At 42.4% G+C, this 19,770-nt stretch overlaps 1 protein-coding gene across 2 annotated transcripts in view; it reads left to right on the top strand.

Moving 5' to 3' along the window:
• Positions 1-19,770, top strand: part of LOC133425192 (interleukin-1 receptor accessory protein-like 1) — a 298,716-nt gene that overhangs the window by 162,995 nt on the left and 115,951 nt on the right. For both annotated transcript variants that reach the window (XM_061715901.1, XM_061715900.1), the window contains exon 6: positions 11,145-11,219. In XM_061715901.1, coding sequence (XP_061571885.1) covers positions 11,145-11,219 — 75 coding nt within the window. The remainder of the gene's footprint in view (positions 1-11,144; positions 11,220-19,770) is intronic.

Here is a 19,770-nt window from a genome sequence, read left to right as displayed (position 1 = left end):
CCCCGCCGTCCTCCCGTATTAGTATTTTCCCGTAAATTTCCCGTTTTATAATATCATTTTTAAACAGTAAACCGAATTGTCCCTAAGAGGTTAGAGGCGACAACAGGGAACAAACTCAGAACAACAATTCAGAGATGGATGTAACAAGAGAGAAGACATTTCTGCCCAAAAAGTGAAGACTTCATGTAAATATCTCTAAATGTCGGAGCCAAAGAGCCATATGAGTGAAAATGACAAATTAAAAGAAAATGTAAATGTTTCACTTGAAGACAATCAATGTGGATATAAACTGAAAAGATTTCAAATAAATACATGTGCTTTACTATCAGATTCTGAGCACATCATTGTAGTTTGTAAGTGGTTGACAGGTAGATATTTTAGATTTCTTGTAAACCTGTCTTAAAATGTAATACAGGACCTCGCTTGGGCTGGTGGGACAGCAGGTGGCAGAAAATGTCCTTTATTTTTAAATCCAAAACTTGACAGGTGTGCTTATAGATCCAGGATGGTCACAGGAATTTAATGGGAGCAGGTGGCTCTACCAAGGAAACAGGTGGTTATCTTGGCGTTGTCTTTGACTAAGAAATGTCGTTATAACCACTCCAAGCAGCTGACGAGGAACTGTTTTTACCAGTTAAGGAATATCTCCAAACTAAGATTATTCATGCTTTTGTGTCATCTCATTTCGACGACTGCAACAGTTTGTTTTCTTGCTTAAACAAGAAGGAACTGTCTCGCCTGCTCTGATAGAAGGGCTCACATCACCCCATTTTAAAACCTCTTCACTGGCTCCCCGTCCCTCTTAGATTCTTGGTGCTGACAATCAGAGCTCTGCATGGTCAGCCCCCTCCTACATCCAGGACCTACTACTCCATCTCGGAGGCTGAGGTCATGTGACCAGAGCTCATGGTTCCTCGTACCCGCTTTAAGACGCGAGGAGATCGCTCCTTCCAGGCCGTCGCCCCGAGGCTCTGGAACGATCTCCCGCCGTCTCTACGTTCTACCAGCTGGTTCTCTGAGCTTTTCATGTAAACGGTTGTTTTATGACCATCATGTTGATTTTATGTACTTTTAGGACTTTTTTATCTGTATCAATTTGTTTTTATTGTATTTTTACATTTATTGTATTGTTTTCATTCTTTGTGAAGCACCTTGTGACATTCCGTTATCTGTGAAAGGTGCTATAGAAATAAAATGTACTTATTTACTTTCTAATTAGCACTTTCTAATTGCTTCTGTTTACCGTGCTTCAACTTCCAGTCTGCAAAAACACAAAAACACGTCTCATTACGGCACAAATATCATTGTGTGCTATTATAACCGGCGTCTCTCTCAAAGCGTTTCACCAGAGTGGATTCGGCCCAGACGTCCCCAAAGCCTGCGCTTATGTGATTTATGTGATTTCCCCTGAACGTATTGTCCCATCCTGTGAGCCCCCTCCTATTCAATTATTTTGATGGATCTTCTAAAATATCACCTTTTTCAATAAAGAAATATCCCCTTATTATGTCCCAGTCCTGCAGGGCTGCCATATTGTTATTTTTCAACAAGTACCCCGAGAGAGTGTTGCGCTGTCACTTCTGCGTGCTTCATTGCTATCCAGCAGTTTATTTTATTTTTCACCGCTTTCAAAGATCACAATATCAAGTCTGAGAGTCTCCCAGAGCATCTAGCTTATTTTTAACAAGCGGTATACTCGTTCAGGTAAAAGATTCATCGCCTTCACCTCAGAAATGTCCATATTAACAAGTGGCTGCAACTCAATGCACATGGAGGTTCAGCCACTCTGGAGCCACATTTCAGAGCGAGCGGGACCCGGTTTGATCTGTGAGGCAACGGTTCGGTGCCGCTCCGCAGAAGCAGGCACCCACTCCACGGTCGTGACCGCAGAGCCGAGGAGCAGGTTTTAAATGAGGGGAACGAGCACAGTCAGGAGCGGTGAGGCAGCCGTGGGGATGAAAGCGCGGCGCCGGGGCGCCGGAGCGCCGTCCCGCGTAACTGATGGGAACAGCGTGTCTGCTGGCTGTAGAGAGGAAAATGAGCTGGAAGAGGTGGGAACATTGGAGTTAAAGTTAAATAAGCTCGGGTACCTTGTTTATAGTCTCACGATAGCTACACAGCAGCGTTGAAAGCCTGAAAAGCTTCTGCTCAGGTGTCGGTGTTTACTACAGCAGTTGGATATTTGAACACACCACGTCATGACAGATATCGTGGAAGATGAAATATATTACACAATAAAAGCTGACCAACTCGGTGCAACATGATTTTGTTGGGCTCTTATGTTTCAACTACTTAAAAATAGAGCATCTTTAAATAAATTCAGAACATTATAGTTTCAAATGACCTACAGATAGCAGGGAGGTTGTTTAGTTTGCATCTACTGCTCATTGGAAGCTTTAGGAAGCGAAGAGACAAAAGGAGGATCTACTAAATATTGATGTAATTTTTCCGTTGGGGTGCCCAAATTTATGCACCTGCCTACTTTTAAGTAATTATTGCACACTTTCTTTAAATCCTATAAACTTCATTTCACCTCTCAGTAGGGTTGCAAAGGGGTGGAAAATTTCCGGTAAATTTCCGGAAACTTTCCATGGGAAGTTAAGCTGGGGAATTTTGGAAATATTCCAAATTGGAAACTTTCCATGGGAATTATGGGAATTTATGGGAATTAACTGGAAATTGGGGGTAATTTAAACAAACTGTATCATATCCACACATAAATGTAAATATTTATTTTGTCATAAGCAGATATCCATGCAAGATAATACAAAAACATGACATTTCAACAGATTTATTTGAGTAGAACTTTAGTTTTTATTCTTGTATGAACAATTATTTTAATGAACAACAAAAACATGAATGTTGAGTAAATACTAACTCACCCCACTCCCCCACCCAATCAAAAAGTAATGCAAGTTAAACATTAATACCATTATAGATCAAATATATTTACCCCATAATATTATCAAAACTTACTTGACTTTATATAGTCTGTGGGCTCAAATGTATGGCTTCAATAGTCTTGTGCTTTGAGCTCAAATGTGTGGCCTCCAGGCTTCAAGAAATCACCTGTGCATGTGATGGAGGAATGCACAGTGCATGTAGGGGGTGTGGCCTCAATAGCCCTGCAATAAGCTGTGTGCATGTGATGGAGGAATGCACAGTGCCTGTAGGGGGCGTGGCCTCAATAGCCCTGCAGTAAGCAATGTGCTGTGTGCATGTGATTGAGGAGTGTACTTGCATTAAATCTGGTTGTTTTAGCCAAGACTATGCTACAATATATTTCCCCCAACTATATTTAAGTTCCCTGTTAAGGGCCAAGCTTCAATTCTGTAAATTTCGTATTTATTCCCGTTAATTCCCATATATTCCCATTTATTCCCGTTAATTCCCATGGAAAGTTTCCAACTTTGAAAATTCCCGGAATTTTGCAACCCTACTTCTCAGCTATCACTGTGTTCATCTGCTATATGACATATTTAACTGAAATTGCTGATCCGAACAACCAAATCTTGAAAATGATCAAACTTGTTCATCCCACTGTATCTGCTTGAACAACTGTACCAGTCACACCTCAATGAAAACAAATTAAACAAAACCTCGTACAATCGGTCTCGACATGAAGCATTTGTGACATTATTAAATCAGTTCTCCTGGCACAGCATGTCTGGTTCTGTCACAGGTCTCTTCCTGTTACGAGTTGGCTTTTTTCTTCCCACTGTCCCCCTGTGCTTGATCAGGATGGGGGATTGTGTCCAGGTCTTGGTGCAACCTGGTTTCCTTATCTAGGCAGTTTCTGTTTTTTTAAATTAGATGTAGTCCCCGTCTCAAACACTCGCGACCGGCCCTGAGGTCATGCTGAGGTACGAAACCGCGGTGACGCCAGACCCCTGACGTAGAGAATCTGTCAAGCTCAGAAGCTCCTGGGACGGAATAGCACCCCCTGCTGGCTTTAATGTGAGCTGCATGTCCTGCTAAGCCCCCATTACATATACATATACATATACATATGTATATATATATTTATGTGTATATACAGTATATGTAATAAATATATTTTACTTTAAGATAAGTTAGTGATGCATATATATAAGATAGAGTAGGTATAATGTAGGGTCCTGTAATAACCAAAAAATGAAATAAAACAAAACTCTGTTTTATACGACCTTTTTTAATTACGAGCCATTTTTAAATGTTGTTTGTACAGCTTTGAGACTGAAAGTTATCTTTTAACCTGCTAAAAGCTGAAATTACAGCTTCAGGTCTCTAAACATACATTTGTAGTCTAAAATAAGCAAAGGAACAAGTCCTGCCTAAGTGTGGTCAAAAACAATTTGAACTGAGTGCAGAACCCTGTTTTACAGATAAATATACAAACTGGCCAGCAGGAAATCATAAAGTGGAAACTAATACACAAAAAGAAACTCCATTTGCAGCTTTAAAGTGCAGTAACTTTAGAGGTGAAGTTTCAAGTGGTCCAAAGGCAGAACATCAAATAGTCTGTGAAACTCGGAGCGGATTTTATCCAAATAGTTTAAAAAAAAAAGCTCCGCGTGTCCTGCTGTTTGTGCATATAGAAGGTCCACCGGCTGCATCTGGGGGGGGTCGGTGCTCGTCCCTCATGGTGGGTGATCTGCATCAACGTGAGCCTCAGTTTCACCTGCAGATGCTGATGTGTTGCACGTTGTGCAGCCAGTCATGGTTGTGGAACCGCCTCGCCGAAGGAAAGTCCTCGCTCCGGCGTCGGATAATGAAAGCACTTTTCATTCAGTGGAGGTCACATTAAGTATTTATGGTGGCATTTTCCAGACTATTGACCTATTTATTTGGCCATGAAAGAAAGGTGGGCAATAATACCTTGCAGGTACTTGACAGGATTTGAGAAATGTTGCGTACCTCCAAACGTGTCAGGGTGGTAGCAGGATGTAGCTCTGTGCGCTCCACCCGTCCACCCATCTCCTTCGCGTTGAGGCGTCGTGACTTTTCCCGAACTTTAACGGCACCTGACAGCTGCTGTGCTGTGAAGATCCCTTCGGCTTGGGACACTCCTGCCAACTCAGCCAAACCTTTAAAGTCCTCAATTTAAAAACACGTCTCGTGAAGCCCGACTGGTTCACATGGTCACAATCCATTTGCCAAGAAAGAGTTAAAACTCAGCTGTTGTTTTTCTTTTTTGAGCCAGATAGTTCATTTCTTTTTCTTCCTTTTCTTTTTTTAAATGTGTGTTTTTGTCGTCGTTTGCAGCTTGTTAAGAATAGCAGATGATCACTCCTTAATGGCTGGGTCGCTGTTGACAAGCGTTTGAATTGAAGATTATAAAGTAGCTACACTTATCAGCCTCCATTGAGGTTATTTTTCCTCATGACTCACACATAGATCGACGCAGTGCATTCTGGGAAAAGGCATTAAGCTGAAGACAAAAGGAAAATAAAAGAACCGTACCGCATGATCGCAAAACCGTCATCCCACTGAGATAGTAGCTCCCACAAGTCCAGACATTTTCCATTAAATTGGTCCAACTCTTCTCATAAAGTGCCCCTAGAGGTGATTTGAAATCATTTAGACATGATTATGAAATCATTTGTGGTCAATTTTTATTCAAAATTAGTGTCTCAACAAATAAAAATTGTGAATTTTTCAAATCTTGCCAGAATTGGGTTCCACTTTAGGCCTCAAGGCGCCATCTGCTTCTCATGTCCTCGTTAGTGTTTCAATAATCTGACACATTTGGAAGCCGCTGATTGTTTTATTTAAAGATCGATAATAATCTGGCAGCCTGTCATCAGTCTCGTTATCCCTGCAGATCAAAAGGAAACCCGTGAGATGGCAGAAGAATCCCCCCCCCCCCCGTACATGTATGACTAACAAGGTTTGCTTGAAAACAGTTTGCTGCTGCACAAAGATGCTCTGAGAGTACACAGCATCTTTTCTTTAATGATCCCGAGCTACGCAGCCCCCCCCTTAATCTACGTCTGCTGAAGTGGTCTTTAATGAGGTGTGAACAGAGGACCACAACCCCCTCTCCCTCTCTCCCCCTCCCACCTCCTCTCCCACTATTTCATCTTCCCTCCATCTCGGCCCTGAGAGCATCGTAGCAGACGGACGGGGCTCCGGAGGAGAGACGGACGGAGCCACAAAATCGACAGGAGAGGGAGGGAGGGAGAGAAAGGTGATGGTAGAGTTAATGGGAGAGAACGAGGTTTCCTTTATTTTTCTCTTTTTCATTACTCCATCCCTCCATCCATCATCATGTGATCACAGCGAGAGCGGATCACAGAGCCTGTGAGGGACACTTTAAAGATTTTCTTCCCCTGCGTAGGAACGTGTGTGATTAAGTGTAATGTGCTTAGGCCGCGTGCACGTGTGTGCGTGTGCAGGGAAGCGGGTCTGCACGCCCCACTCCCACTCACCAGAACCGCCACGGAACCACGGCGGCGCCGCCGAGGACCCGCCAGCCTCACCAACGCACCTTGAATGCAGCGCGTCTGCGCGCGAGGACGCGCCCGCGTGCCCTCGAGCACGCTGGGATCCCACTCACGAGCAGCGCATCAACAACGTGCCCTTGATTCGGATGAAGGGCAGGATTTTTTATTAGAGTTAAACAGTCTTCTCCCACTTTACCTTCAGTTTCTAAATGAAACTACACTTGCCAAGAATCAGAAGCTTGTTTCCAAAAAAAAAAAAAAGAAGAAAAATGCGCCACAGCTCTGATTACGTTCCACGGCTGGGATTTCACCTTCAACTCATTTGGTACAACCGGCAAATCAGAACTAGCTTTCGCATTTGAATTGGGAAGAGGCTCTGCAGTGTTTCTAAAACCTCTCCGGGCACGGCTGTTCGCCACAAAAAAATAAAAGAATAAGTGAAAAACATCCTTTTCCTCGGCTGCAGCTGCAGCACGAGGGAGCAGCCTCACAATCCTGCAACAGATTCACTGAATTAATCATTCTGGCTTGAACTATTGAGATCAAGATGACCGTTTTTCCTGGGGAGCATCAGGGTTGCTGGAGGAGACGCTCATCGACGTCCTACATATCACATTTTTCCTCCAGACATGTTGTCGACTTCATAACCTGTGTCTAGGTTTGATTGAAAGTTTGATCACCCAGTTAAACTCTTAAACTCGTTGTTTCTGTCAGCCTGTTTCAACTTTAGTTTGAGTCTAGTCTTTGGGTCAAGCTATCATTTTAGTTTTTCTTAGTTTTAGTCACGTTCATTCTCCTTCTAGTCGTGTCAAGTTTCAGTCGACTAAAAGTCTGAGCATTTTAGTCTTATTTTAGTCAGAATTGTCCAGGATCATTTTAGTCTAGTTTTAATCAAAGATTGTATTTAGACAAACCCATTTTACAATTCAAACAAGGTTATCTTATTATCATATTATTGTTACCTTATAGACTCAAGAATACATTCATTCCAGATACAGAAGACTCTAATTTGAGTTTACAACATATTTATTTTTCTGTATTTCTTTCCATCTTTTTCTTTTTCTGCGACACATTGGGTTTTCTTTTCCACGTCTATGTAGGAAAGTGGATCCAAAGATGGTTCTTCTTCTTCTTCTCCAGCCACAGAGAAGATACCCGCGTTTCTCTATGTAATTTTGTTTTTAATTGACGGGAACCTAGAGCTCTGCGTTAACGGCATCAGCCTCTAACCTGCAGCGACTGGGATTGAGGACTAACGTCACCCAGCAGCAGAACTAAACCAGAGGAAACTACTGAAAACATGGACATTAAGGATCTTTGGTAGAACATTTTGTCTTGTTTTGGTCAACGAAAATGAAGACACATTTTAGCAGAGTTTTTATTTTGTAATCTACATTTTAGTCTGGTTTTTATTCCTCTATGATATCGCATTATATATTTAATTATCGTCATCGTCACATGACCAGCATTTTCGTTGCGTCTCGTTTTCCTCAGGTGATAAAGGTTCGTTGACGATATTTAGTCATAATTTTCCTTGACGAAAGCAACTTTATCTTAAACTTGTGTTTTCTTCTTCTCTCAAAGTGGAAAATGCTGAATCTCTGCTAATGAAACGATCTTTTATGACACGCAACATGCAACACTCGGGTGAAAAGGGCCATTGTCCAAGTACGCGGTTATTCATGTGGAGCCAAAGCGGCATAATTCCCGGCGTGGCGGGTAGCGAAGACGGACGGCGGCCCCCGAGTGAGGTCCTCCTGAATAGAAAGAGAGGAGAAAAAAAAAAGATGTTTCTTTGCCAAAAGCTGCACATCTCAGCAAACATCTTTATTCTGAAGAGCCTCTTTTTCCTCATGTTTATTTATGATGATGAGTCGTGCTGGAAAAATTACAATATCCTGGAAGTTTTGCTCGTGTGAAGACTATTCATCACGGCCTCGTTCGGCATCGGATGAAACGAGCAGGCCGGAAGGACGCGTGGATGACAACAAAACAATGTAAAGAGGAACGTAGGACAAGTGTGGCGCGAATGTGGTGTCATGTTTGTTTGTCTGGCGGATTTAGATTCATTTTCCAGGGATCATCTGGGCAAAAACGACCTTCCAGCCTTAGTGAACCACTCTGATTAACAAGAGAGCAATGGGAATCACATATTTTAGTCCTCTGATCACTCTTATGTCATGAAAAATGTCAGTAAAATGTTTTTATATCATAAAGTAGACTTGTAGTTCTCGAGACCAGTCTTGGTCTTGAGACCAGCCGGTCTGGACTACAAGTCTATAATAAAGACGCCTTTTTCTACTACAGTACAGTTCAGGCTTCTTATACCTGCTGACTGTTGTTTTTACTATCTCCTAGAACTCTTACTTTCATATCTATTTAGATAAGTAATTTCATCTATAATACTTTACTATACAGTATTTACTTCTGTTATTGTAGAAGTGACAGTAAAATTAATGACTTATTTCTGTCCTTGCACATACCTGCAGATCCTGTGTGCAGTTGAGTTGTTGCTGTAGAGCAGGGCTACATTTTTCGGGGCTATTATGGATTATTTTTCCTGCTACATTTCCTGTTTTTTTGCAATTGATTGCACCTCCACTCACTACCAAGCTTTTCCTCCAGGTGCTTCTGCAAGAAATACCCATCAATAACGCAAAACACGGTCAATAAAACCCACTAAAGTTTGCAAGAAAGTGCCGAAAATATCCTCCTTTTTTACATAAAACCGCTCATTAGTTAGCCTGGAACTTCAACACGAGTACAGTTTACTTTAGTGTAAAATGGAGTTTAATGCTACCTTTGTTTTTGTTTCATCAATAATGTTATCCTGTTGGGTATAACTTTCCATTTCACTCTGTGCAGCGAGCGTTGACTCGGCGTTTGATGTGATCCCCAGCTGAGTTCTCTTTTCATGTTTCTATAAATGCATCCCTGGGCACAATTGGTACTCTTCAAATTAAGTGTTGACTTGCAGAAGGCAAACCATCAGAGCAAAGAAAAACCCTATTTTTCTTTTCATGTCGTAATGAAACAAAATAATCTGAGCATATTTCATCAAGAAAAAGGTAATGAGGGTAATGAGATTTTTTTTAAGGGGGGGGGGGACTGCAGTGGAATATGCTGGGCACAGTATATTTACGCTGGGAAAGAAATGATTCCTAATGAGCACGCAGACATTTCTTTTTGTTTATTTATTTTATGTATTTTTTTCATCTTTGAATAAAAAATACTGCAGAAATGAGAAAAAGGCTCCTTTCTGCTTCCCGGTCTGCAGATTGAACATCTTTTGCAGTGCTTCTCAAACATCAATTTGTATATATATTTTTTTGTAAATCCCCAAGCCTCATCATTCACAGATTCACAGGAAAACAACTGAGATGTTTAAGATGCTAATTTGACTTGAAGAGGACTTTTTAGGCTCCTCTTCAAACTGATTTTCAGAGACGAGGAGACAGGGAGAGATGGAGAAATTGGGGGCGATGTATTTTGTGAAGTGGCATCTTGGAGCTTGCATCTAGACTCAGTTGCAGTTGGCTCGGTATGTTATGTACCGGGGGAAATCGCTGCAAATGGCGTAAAGACGGCAAAGTTCCACAAGAGGGAGAAAATTCAGTGGTCGACTGTTTCATAATTGGATGCATGGGCAGGTAAATCAGTTATGAAGAACAAGATAATTAAGCATTGTTGATGTATTTAATGTTGCGTGGTTGGATCGTGAAGGGTTCAGTCGCCGCGCCGTCAAAAAGCCACGTGGAGATTTACATGTCTGATCCGCTGAATCCAGAAGAACGAGCCCAGAAAAGGATAACCTCAGAAAAACATCATTAATATGTCTGCTGAGGTGATTATGGGTTTTACAAGAACAATCAGCACCGGCCTCGCCGCCGTGAGCTCGCGGCGCCGCCATCGTGACTTCGTGCAGCAGAGAGTCAGAATGCGAAATTCAGCCTAAACTTGGCAAACCTTTTCTTCTTTTCCTCTTCCAGCGTCGCCATCAGTCTTCCAGTCAAACCCCAAACTCATTTGTAATGAAACAAGCTTCATCCCTTTGAGTATTTCTAAGCATAAAGAAAGAGAGAAAAACTTGTGGGGTGCCACTTTGAAGAGTGGAACCAATTAGGGAGCCTTTCTAATGAGGAGCCTGGAAGTGTCCTACGTCTTTGTTTCACAGCAGATGTCTAATTGGAGCCGCTGTACGTCGAAGCCAGTTGTGATGAAAGATATGTGAATGTTACTGTGATTCACGTGTTGTTTTTATTGGTGAAACCTCATTTTTTAGCCGTGGCTCAACTCTCACGTCATCAGCTGAGTTAAGAAGCTGCACGTCCTAATCTTCCTTATGCTCACCGCAGCTGGCAGTGATTTTTTTTTTTTTTTTTACCTTTCGGGGTTTACTGCAGACTGAAAAACGCCTACGTTACTGTACATACATTTGCATGCCTGTTCTTGCCAGAGCCACATCACCGTCCCTTAAACACAGACTGAGCTGCTGCTTCGGACGCCGCATTGATGTTTCCAGCTATAAATGGCTCTTAGTAATTTATCCTTTTTCTTCTTCTAGGCTGTCCACTTTTTAAATATATTCCCTTGTATTTGTTCACACTTTAATGCAGCTTTTATGGTGGTCCATAATGAATAAATCCTCGTCCTTCAGTGCACCGGGGAGAGCGATGGGGGAATTTAATGTGTTCTCTCTTTCTGCTCGTCTTTTCACAGCTCCCCTGACGGACAAGCCTCCCAAAATCCTTTTCCCCTCCGAGAGCCAAATGAGCATCGTAGAAATGGCAATAGGTAAGCGATCGCCTGTTTTTCTGTCCTTCTGGTCGTCACAGGAGCTTGAATAAACCCCCTGAAGCTGATGTAGGTGATACCGGGCGGTGACCTCGTTCTGGCTGACGGAGTCATCGTGTGACGCACTTTTCCTTTCTTGGACTTTTAGGTCAGGTCTTTTCTTTTTTTTTTTGTCATTTGATACTTTGAGTTGAGCTTTTGTCGTCCAAATGCAACACGTCCTCACAAATGTTTTTTAATTTAAAAAAAAGTGCATTAAACACTTATCTTCATCGCTTCCTGCCAATTCAATTGAGGTGAATTGGTTTATATGAAGATTAAATTAAGCAGATATCTCGCTCACCTAAGGAAATGGTTTGACAGTTTGATATCATCCTGTCAAATAAAATGGATATAATTAGACATTTGACCTAAAAGTAATGGACTTTATTATCAGGAGGAGTAGAAGGGAAATTGTGTACAGAGGTGTATTTTAATTTGCTTGTAAACACTTGATATAAATATTTGATGATAGCATTAGACAAAAACAACCTCAAACTACTTTATAACTTTTTTTTTCTGCCTGTGAGTTGATTTATTTAACAAAAATGAATCTAAAAAGAAAAGCTCATGTGGGCAATCATAAGTACCTCCATGCTTCAGTTGTTTGTGGATTCACCTTCAGCTCCAGCAACATGGAGGGCTCGTTTTCTGCATGTGTGAGATTCAGCCTCGTGCAGTGTTCTGGGAGAATTGACCGACGTTGGTTTCGCACGGTTCTCCTGGCGTCCCGCTGCAGCATTTCGCTGAGATTAAGATCTGGACTTTGAGAAGGCCATCCCTAAATCTGGATTTTTGATCGTTGTTCTCTGTGCAAACTATTTTCAGCCAAGTTTTAGCCCCCAGACACATGACTTCACTCTGGTACACAGAGTTCATTATCAATGGCTGCAAAACAACCCCTAATCTCACCTGATCCGTCATGTTTATTGTCGTTTCCTGGACTTGAACTGCTCAGTGAAGCCTTTTAATTTTTCCCTGATTCCTCACAGCATTGCATGATCTGGCATTGGTCGGCAAATCTCCTTCAAAAAGTCCGACCCAGGAAAGACTGGCACCTGTCTTTCATGGTTTTGACTTGTGCATATTCTTTCTTATTGTTGAATATATCATTCCAGATTGTTAGGAAATGGTTCGTAATCATCACTTCCAGATTGATGTGATCCAATAATTGGTTCTCTAGGACCGCTGCTAATGTCCTTCCCTTTTGGCATTGTGTTGACGCACACCTGCATGTTCCAGATCAGCAAACTGGCAAAATTGCTGGACACTTTAATTTTTCTTAGATAAATAATTGGAGGAAATGCCTGTGAGTAATTGATCGCACATTTCGGAGAATCGATGTGATTTCAAACCTCTTCTCCGCGTTCGCTCTCAGTATTTTGAGTATTTTCTGCATCATGCGTGCAGCCAGTGTTTTCTCAGCTGTCAAGATACGGTACATAATCTCTGCACACAATCCTCAAATTTATGATGGTAGCAATACTTCAAGTGATTCCCTCCAACTCTGCCTCGTGTCAAGTGCACTCAGCGTTAGCCGCGCCGGCTCCGACTACTGAGGGGCTCGTGGGAAAATTCCAGCTTTGTGCCTTATTGGACAGAAGCACAGCTGTTGGTGGACGGGAAAATGGGTCATGATGAAGGCCTCCTTTGAAGTAAATTTGTCATGGGCAATGAACACAACTGGCTCACGGAGGTAGAAAGGTGGCAGTCAGAAAATAGGCACAAATCACCGCCGCTTTAAACCGCTGATGGATAAAAGCCTCTCTGGCTGTTTTCATCTGATTAACTTTTCATGGCGGATGATTGGGATTTTCAAACTCCATTACGTGATAGGTGTGAGAACAGGCAATAATAGATGAGAGATATGTGCTGCTGTTGTGTTATTTTGTTTTATTGCACCTTGCTCCGACAGAGATTTTCAGTTTCACTTTGTTTACATTAGATGCTTATTTTTCTTTTGCACAAACGAAGCAGCTTTGCCTTTCTGCACATATTCTCCTGCCTGTCTTGTCATCTTCAGATACTACAACATAGTCTCACTGGTTGTGGTACTTGTAGGTGTGATGATGGCTTCAGCTGTAGTGTTGTTTACAAGTGAAACTATTTTATGATAACGAACCAGTAGTGTTGTTTTTGTCAGCCTGTTTCAATTTTAGTTTTGGTCTAGTCTTTGGGTCAAGCTATCATTTTAGTTTTTATTAGTATTAGTCACCTTTATACTCCTTTTAGTCGTGTCAAGTTTCAGTCGACTAAAAGTCTGAGCATTTTAGTCTTATTTTACTCAGAATTGTCCAGGACCATTTTAGTCTAGTTTTAACCTGCGTCCTCAGACACAACATGACAGGCTGCAAGACTAGAATCACACAAGGGAGATACACCTGGCGGCACAATCAGGTCCTCAAAAGCCTGGCATCAGCCCTGGAGAGCATGCGGAGCGTGACCAACGCCTTGACACCAAGAGCAACCAATCCCCCGAAGACAACAAGGTTTGTCCGAGAAGGACAGGAAACACCCAAACATCCTTCCACCAAGCCAGAAGCTGGACACCTACACATGACCCGCGACTGGAAGATGCTGGCAGACATCAGCAAACAACTAATCTTCCCCAGAGCTGGGTAGAGTAGCCAAAAATTGTACTCAAGTAAAAGTACTGTTACTTCAGAATATTATGAATCAAGTAGACTTAAAAAGTATTCATCCAAATAATTACTTGAGTAAAAGTAAAAAAGTACTTGGTGAAAAAACTACTCTAGTACTGAGTAATTGTTGAGTAACGTCTGATTTATTTTTTTAACACAACCATTTAAACAGACAAAAGTACAAAATAATCATCTTCAGGCAAATTAAATCAATAAAATAATAAAATAAATTAAAATTAATAAAAAATAGCTTAAATTAAAATAATCTTAAAGTAAATTCAAGTACTTTAATGAATAAATACAAAATAAAAAAATTAATCAAGCACAAGTAGCACAACATTTCAAGCCTTTGTACTTTTCTTTTTTAACCAGGCAGAACTAGAACAAGCCCATGAACTCTTAGAAACTGTGTGTGTGTGTTTGAGTCTGTGTATATGTGACAAAACATGCAAAAACAAACATTTTCCCAAAGAATCACCAAGTGATGTCATGAGATTGACGCGTACGCAGAGGGGATAGAAGAAAAAAGTAACGAGCTCAATATAGCCTAATGTAGCGGAGTAAGAGTAACAGTTTCTTCTTCACAAATCTACTCAAGTAAAAGTAAAAAGCATAGTGATTCAAAACTACTCCTAAAAGTACAAAATTTCCCAAAACTTACTCAAGTAAATGTAACGGAGTAAATGTAACTGGTTACTACCCACCTCTGATCTTCCCACCTGAGATTTCCTCCACCAACCTCAGACCAGACCTGGTGCTCTGGTCCCCTTCACTGAAGACTGCTCACATCATAGAGCTCACAGTCCCGTGGGAGAACTCTTGAGGAGGCCTATGAGCGTAAGAGGCTGCGCTACTCAGCGCTAGCAGCAGATGCGAAGCAGCGTGGCTGGAACACCAAAGTCTATCCAGTTGAAGTGGGATGCAGAGGATTTGTGGCGTCGTCTACCATCAGACTGTTGAAAGAACTCCAGGCTCTGCGGAGGACCATCAGAGCAGTCTCAGAGGCGGCTGAAAGAAGCAGCCAGTGGTTTTGGCTCAAGCGGAAGGACCCGTGCTGGGCCCCAACATCAGAATAACAGGATGGATTTCGGTGGCGGCTGAGCATGGGACACAAGCTGAGGACTGATCATCCTGCGACAGCCACCCTTGTGGAGGGTGTCTAGTGTTGGAAGGACGAAACACCCAATGATGCAAGGGCATACACTACTGAAGATGTGTCTCTTGCCCGGCTGTCCTGAAATTCTACCCTGGCCAAGACTCACCTCCCACACACCTGGGAGAACCCCCACCTCGATTACATAGCACTCCCAACAACAGGGCAAATCTCAAATGAGTGCTCACCACCTATTGGCACAAGGAACAGTTCAACATCTCGTCCTGTTTTTTTTGATTCTTAGTCAAATATTGTATTTAGCCAAACCCATTTTACAATTCAAACAAGGTTATCTTATTATAATATTATTGTTACCTTATAAACTCAAGAATACATTCATTCCAGATACAGAAGACTCTAATTTGAGTTTACAACATATTTATTTTTCCGCATTTTCTTCCCATCTTTTTCTTTTTCGTCGACACATTGGGTTTCCTTTTCCACGTCTATGTAGGAAAGTGTATCCAGAGATGGTCTCTTCTTCTTCTCCCAGCCCCAGACAAGATCCCCGCGTTTCTCTATGTAACTTTGTTTTTAATGTACGTGAACCTAGAGCTCTGCGTTAACGGCATCAGCCTCTAACCTGCAGCTGCATCTTCTGGATCTGATTCCCCGCTGCAGCGACTGGGATTGAGGACGTGACGTCACCCAGCAGCAGAACTAAACCAGAGGAAACTACTGAAACATGGAGATTAAGGATCTTTGTTGGAACATTTCGTCTCGTTTTGGTCAATGAAAATGAAGACACATTTTACCAGAGTTTTTATTTTGTAAACTACATTTTAGTCTCATTTTTATTTGTCTACGATATTGCATTATATATTTAGTTATCGTTATCGTCAAATGACTAGCATTTCGGTTGTGTCTCGTCTCAGTTGATAAAGGTTCGTTGACGATAATATTTAGTCATAATTTTCGTTGAGGAAAGCAACTTTATTCAGCTGGAAGGCGAGCGATTTTTGTGGGATCGGTGGTTGGAGTGAGAGAGAAGCCAAGTAATCAGTGCACACCGTTCATCATTGTCTCCCCTAATGGACGCGGCCCCTCAGTTATAACTGATCAGATTTAGGATGCATGATTAAAATATGTTGTGTAGATGTTCTTTACAGTCCTCAATGGGCCACTGATCGGATGCACTTGGAGTCTGTAATTCAGCCCGACACCTCGCTGCACGCTGCTTTGGCTCCGTCATGTGCACATGTGAATATAATTGACTGCATTTTAGCCACGAAACTGTAAAACTGTTCCCTGCAGACGACAACAGGGTGGTTCATGTCCTGATGCATGGAGATGTTTTTGTTTTTTTAGGGTTTTCTCGTCGAGGGAATGTCGAGGAAACTGCGTTTGGGCCTGCCTCCTTAGCGTTTCCTCCGCCGCCGTTCCCGACAAGTTTGATTTGTTAGCAGGCTGTTTTCCATGCAGAGCCAACATGTCAAGTCCAGCCATCCTCTCTTACCTATACTGACGTTTTATTTTGCCTGAGATTGAATTTCCGACAACTGCAGCGCCCCGTTCCTGATGTTATTTCTGCGAATGCGCCGAGGGTTCCCATGTGATCCTGATTGGCCGTTAACGCGGCGACCCCTTTCAGCCGCCTCTTTTCTTGGGATATCACGGCTTCGTCCCCTGACACTTGACACTGCTGTGAGTTTTCTGAAATTGATGCAGAGGAAACCTTTTGAAATCCTTCTCAAATTCACTTTCCATCTTCACAAAGGAATTCCTTCATTTGACAAGCAATCATCCCTTCGGATCCTTTTCTGCATCATTTGCTGTGATTTCCATGCACCTCATGGGCTGTTTGATGTCTGAGTAATTAAATTGATTGTATTAATTTCCTCCCAAATCTTCCGTCTTGTTTTGCTTCAGTTCATGAACCCACTCGGTTTCCCACGAGGACGTTTAAGAGCCCTTGAGAAGTGGAAATGAATTTGTCGTTTCCCCCCCAACAATGCATTTCGAAAGTAGGAAAGGGACAAAGATCAAGGGAATATTCCCATGTCACTTGAAAAACAGGCTTTTACTGCAATTTAGACCCCTGTGCCGGGAGAAAGTGGCATGTCTGCCTCCTTCAGGATGGATTTCTCCCTCTGACTGCATGACCGAGTGCACATTTTGTTGATTTTTGCGTTTGGATCTGTGGCTTTTCAGGCCCACTTAGTGTTTCTGTTGTCTCTGCTCGGAGTTGAGCCTCTGACATCTGTGTGTGCCTTGTTGTACCTTTGGAAACGCTCTTGTGGCTAATTTGAGATGCAAACTCGTCCACCCACGTGTCACTGTTTTGAGATGAAGTCCTCAACAATAAGTTCAGGTTATGGTCCTTTTACGGATAACTGAGTAACTTATATCCTCCATACACATGCAGAACAATGCATTTCTGATGTAGATTCAGCATATTAATTTCTCTCTGCTTCAGGCTGATACAAAAGACATTATTCTAATTACAATCACCTCACAGAAAGCCCTCTGAAAGGCCTTTGTTCTACTCGGCTTCTTCATTATAATCTCCCCGTCTGCACCGCCCTTAAAGGTCCTCATTTGTTTGGCTGCTGTACAATAACACTGTAAATTGGAAACCGGTCTTCAGACACTCAGTGGAAAGGACTTTCATTGTTTTATCATCTGAAGAGTCGGAACAAATCCATCATTATCTGGAGGGTCTGAAGCCACAGCGAATTAGAACTTAACGTGGTTTGGTGGTGATGATGCTGCACTTTTTTTTTTACATCAAGACCATCTTAGTTAAATTACCTGATATTATATGTAACTAATACGTATAACCCTTCCTTGGCTTTATCAGTCTATGATTAATGATCACCCCATTATCCTGGAACGTATTTCTTCCCGTTGGCGTATGTGCTCGATCTTCCAACGGTGGAATGTTTGATCATCTTCATCTTAGGGAACCATTTTCACTATTTAAAGACAGTCGGGGGGTAAAGGCACCCCGGTGCCCTTGAACATGTCCGTTTAAACACCACAGATAACGGGAGCGAAAGCTGGAGGGGTCTGCAGCTCATCAAAGTCCCATCAGTGTTTGTGTTTTCTGTCTGTGGATCTGCCGTGGTGGAGGAGTGGTCGTCCAGAGCTCGGTCCCCAGACTCACATCGTGGTGAAGTGGCCTTCGGCGAAGGCAATGAACCCCCAAGTGTCCCCTGATGTACTCATCATGTGTGATTGTAGAGAGAAAGAGCTGCATTCTCACCAATATACTGCTTAAAGTGCTGTAGAAGTGTTTATATGGTGGGTGCTTGGAAAATACATCGTAAAGCTGTTTGTACAACCTCAAGGAGGTTAAAAGACACTCTACGTGTGAGTCACTCACCCTTTTTAGGTTGTATTTATCATATTCTATAAAAAAAAAGATGCAAAAATGATTCATTTTAGCCCCCAAGGTCCAGCAGCAGCCTTTCAGGGGTGTTCCCCGGGCCACATAACATCACCCTGACACATTTAAGTCACACTTGTGTAGTCGTCTGAGCCAAGATCTTCTCACCAAACCGCAAGACACATTTTTAGTTTCACAAAGTGTAAAAAAAAAAAAAAACCCTCACACAGCCGAGGCTCAGCGACACCCATCCAAAGCATCACGCACATTAACTCTCATGCACAGTCTAAATGTCACAGGCACGGCAGAGCGCTCCATTGATGCCAAAGGTTCAGAGGCCCTGGGATCAATATTACATCATTTCTCTCAATTACAGCATATTTATTCCTCTCAAGTTATTGTACGTCTGTGACGGATCCTATCTGCATTCCTGGCAAGTCTCCCGGAGAGCCGGGGCCTTGCGAGGGAGAAAAAACGCCGGGGTGAAGATGAATGGAGAGAAGGGGGGAAAGAATGGGAGAGAAATGAAGGTTGTCTGAGTTTGAGCAAAGAGTCAGAGGACAGGAGGAAAAGTGAGCAAATTCGTTTAAGATTCACAGAAGGGATGAAAGATGACGGTGCATTACCTTAGGTTATTACAGATGAAAGCGGTTACAAGACGGCACACTGTCTCAAATGGTTAATACGTTCTTGAGTATGGTGGTATAAATCCTGACTGTCATATTAAAAAGGTTGGGCCTCCTGGTGAAGAGTGGACGTTTCTCGTGGCAAGAGGACGCCCCCATTAGTGTTTTACATATAAGTAATACGAGGCGCAGTCGCGAGAGGCTGATCAACCCACTGGACCGAAGACGGCTAATTTTCCTCAGTAGCTGAGGTAATCCAGCAGAGCGTGACCGCGTGGCTGATGCCGCGTTCGCGTTTCAGATCATGACTGACCTCAAAAGTCAGGCCATCTCGCATTAACTGCGCTGAGCTCTCTGAAAACTTGAGAGGAAGATTGGCTGAGGCCATTTGGTTTCTTTGGGGGAAAATAGCATGAAGAAAGCGGTCAAAGCTCCGCACATCTCATCTCTGGGAACACCTGTGAATCTCATGCTGCTACCAAGGTTCAGTTAACAGAAATACTGGTATGTAATGGCTTAAGAAAGCTTGTGATATGATTGAAAGTAATTGTATGGACCTTTCATGAAGCATATAATGCAGATGAAAAGACAATTCTCAAACACTACTCTGCAATTATAATATGTTCCTCTCTAATCCTTTATGCAACAGTTTAGTCACAGTAAAGACAGTTTTAAAGACCGGCTGAAGCCAAACGTGGTTGGCATCGGCAACCAGCTCCCCTCTGATGTACGTATTAAGGCCTATACAGGTGAAGTGAAAATA

The sequence above is a fragment of the Cololabis saira genome, chromosome 24, assembly GCF_033807715.1.
Source record: "Cololabis saira isolate AMF1-May2022 chromosome 24, fColSai1.1, whole genome shotgun sequence".
In the NCBI taxonomy this organism is placed as follows: Eukaryota; Metazoa; Chordata; class Actinopteri; order Beloniformes; family Belonidae; genus Cololabis; species Cololabis saira.
Note: the sequence above shows the minus strand (reverse complement) of the source record. Positions and strands in the feature narration are given on the sequence as shown.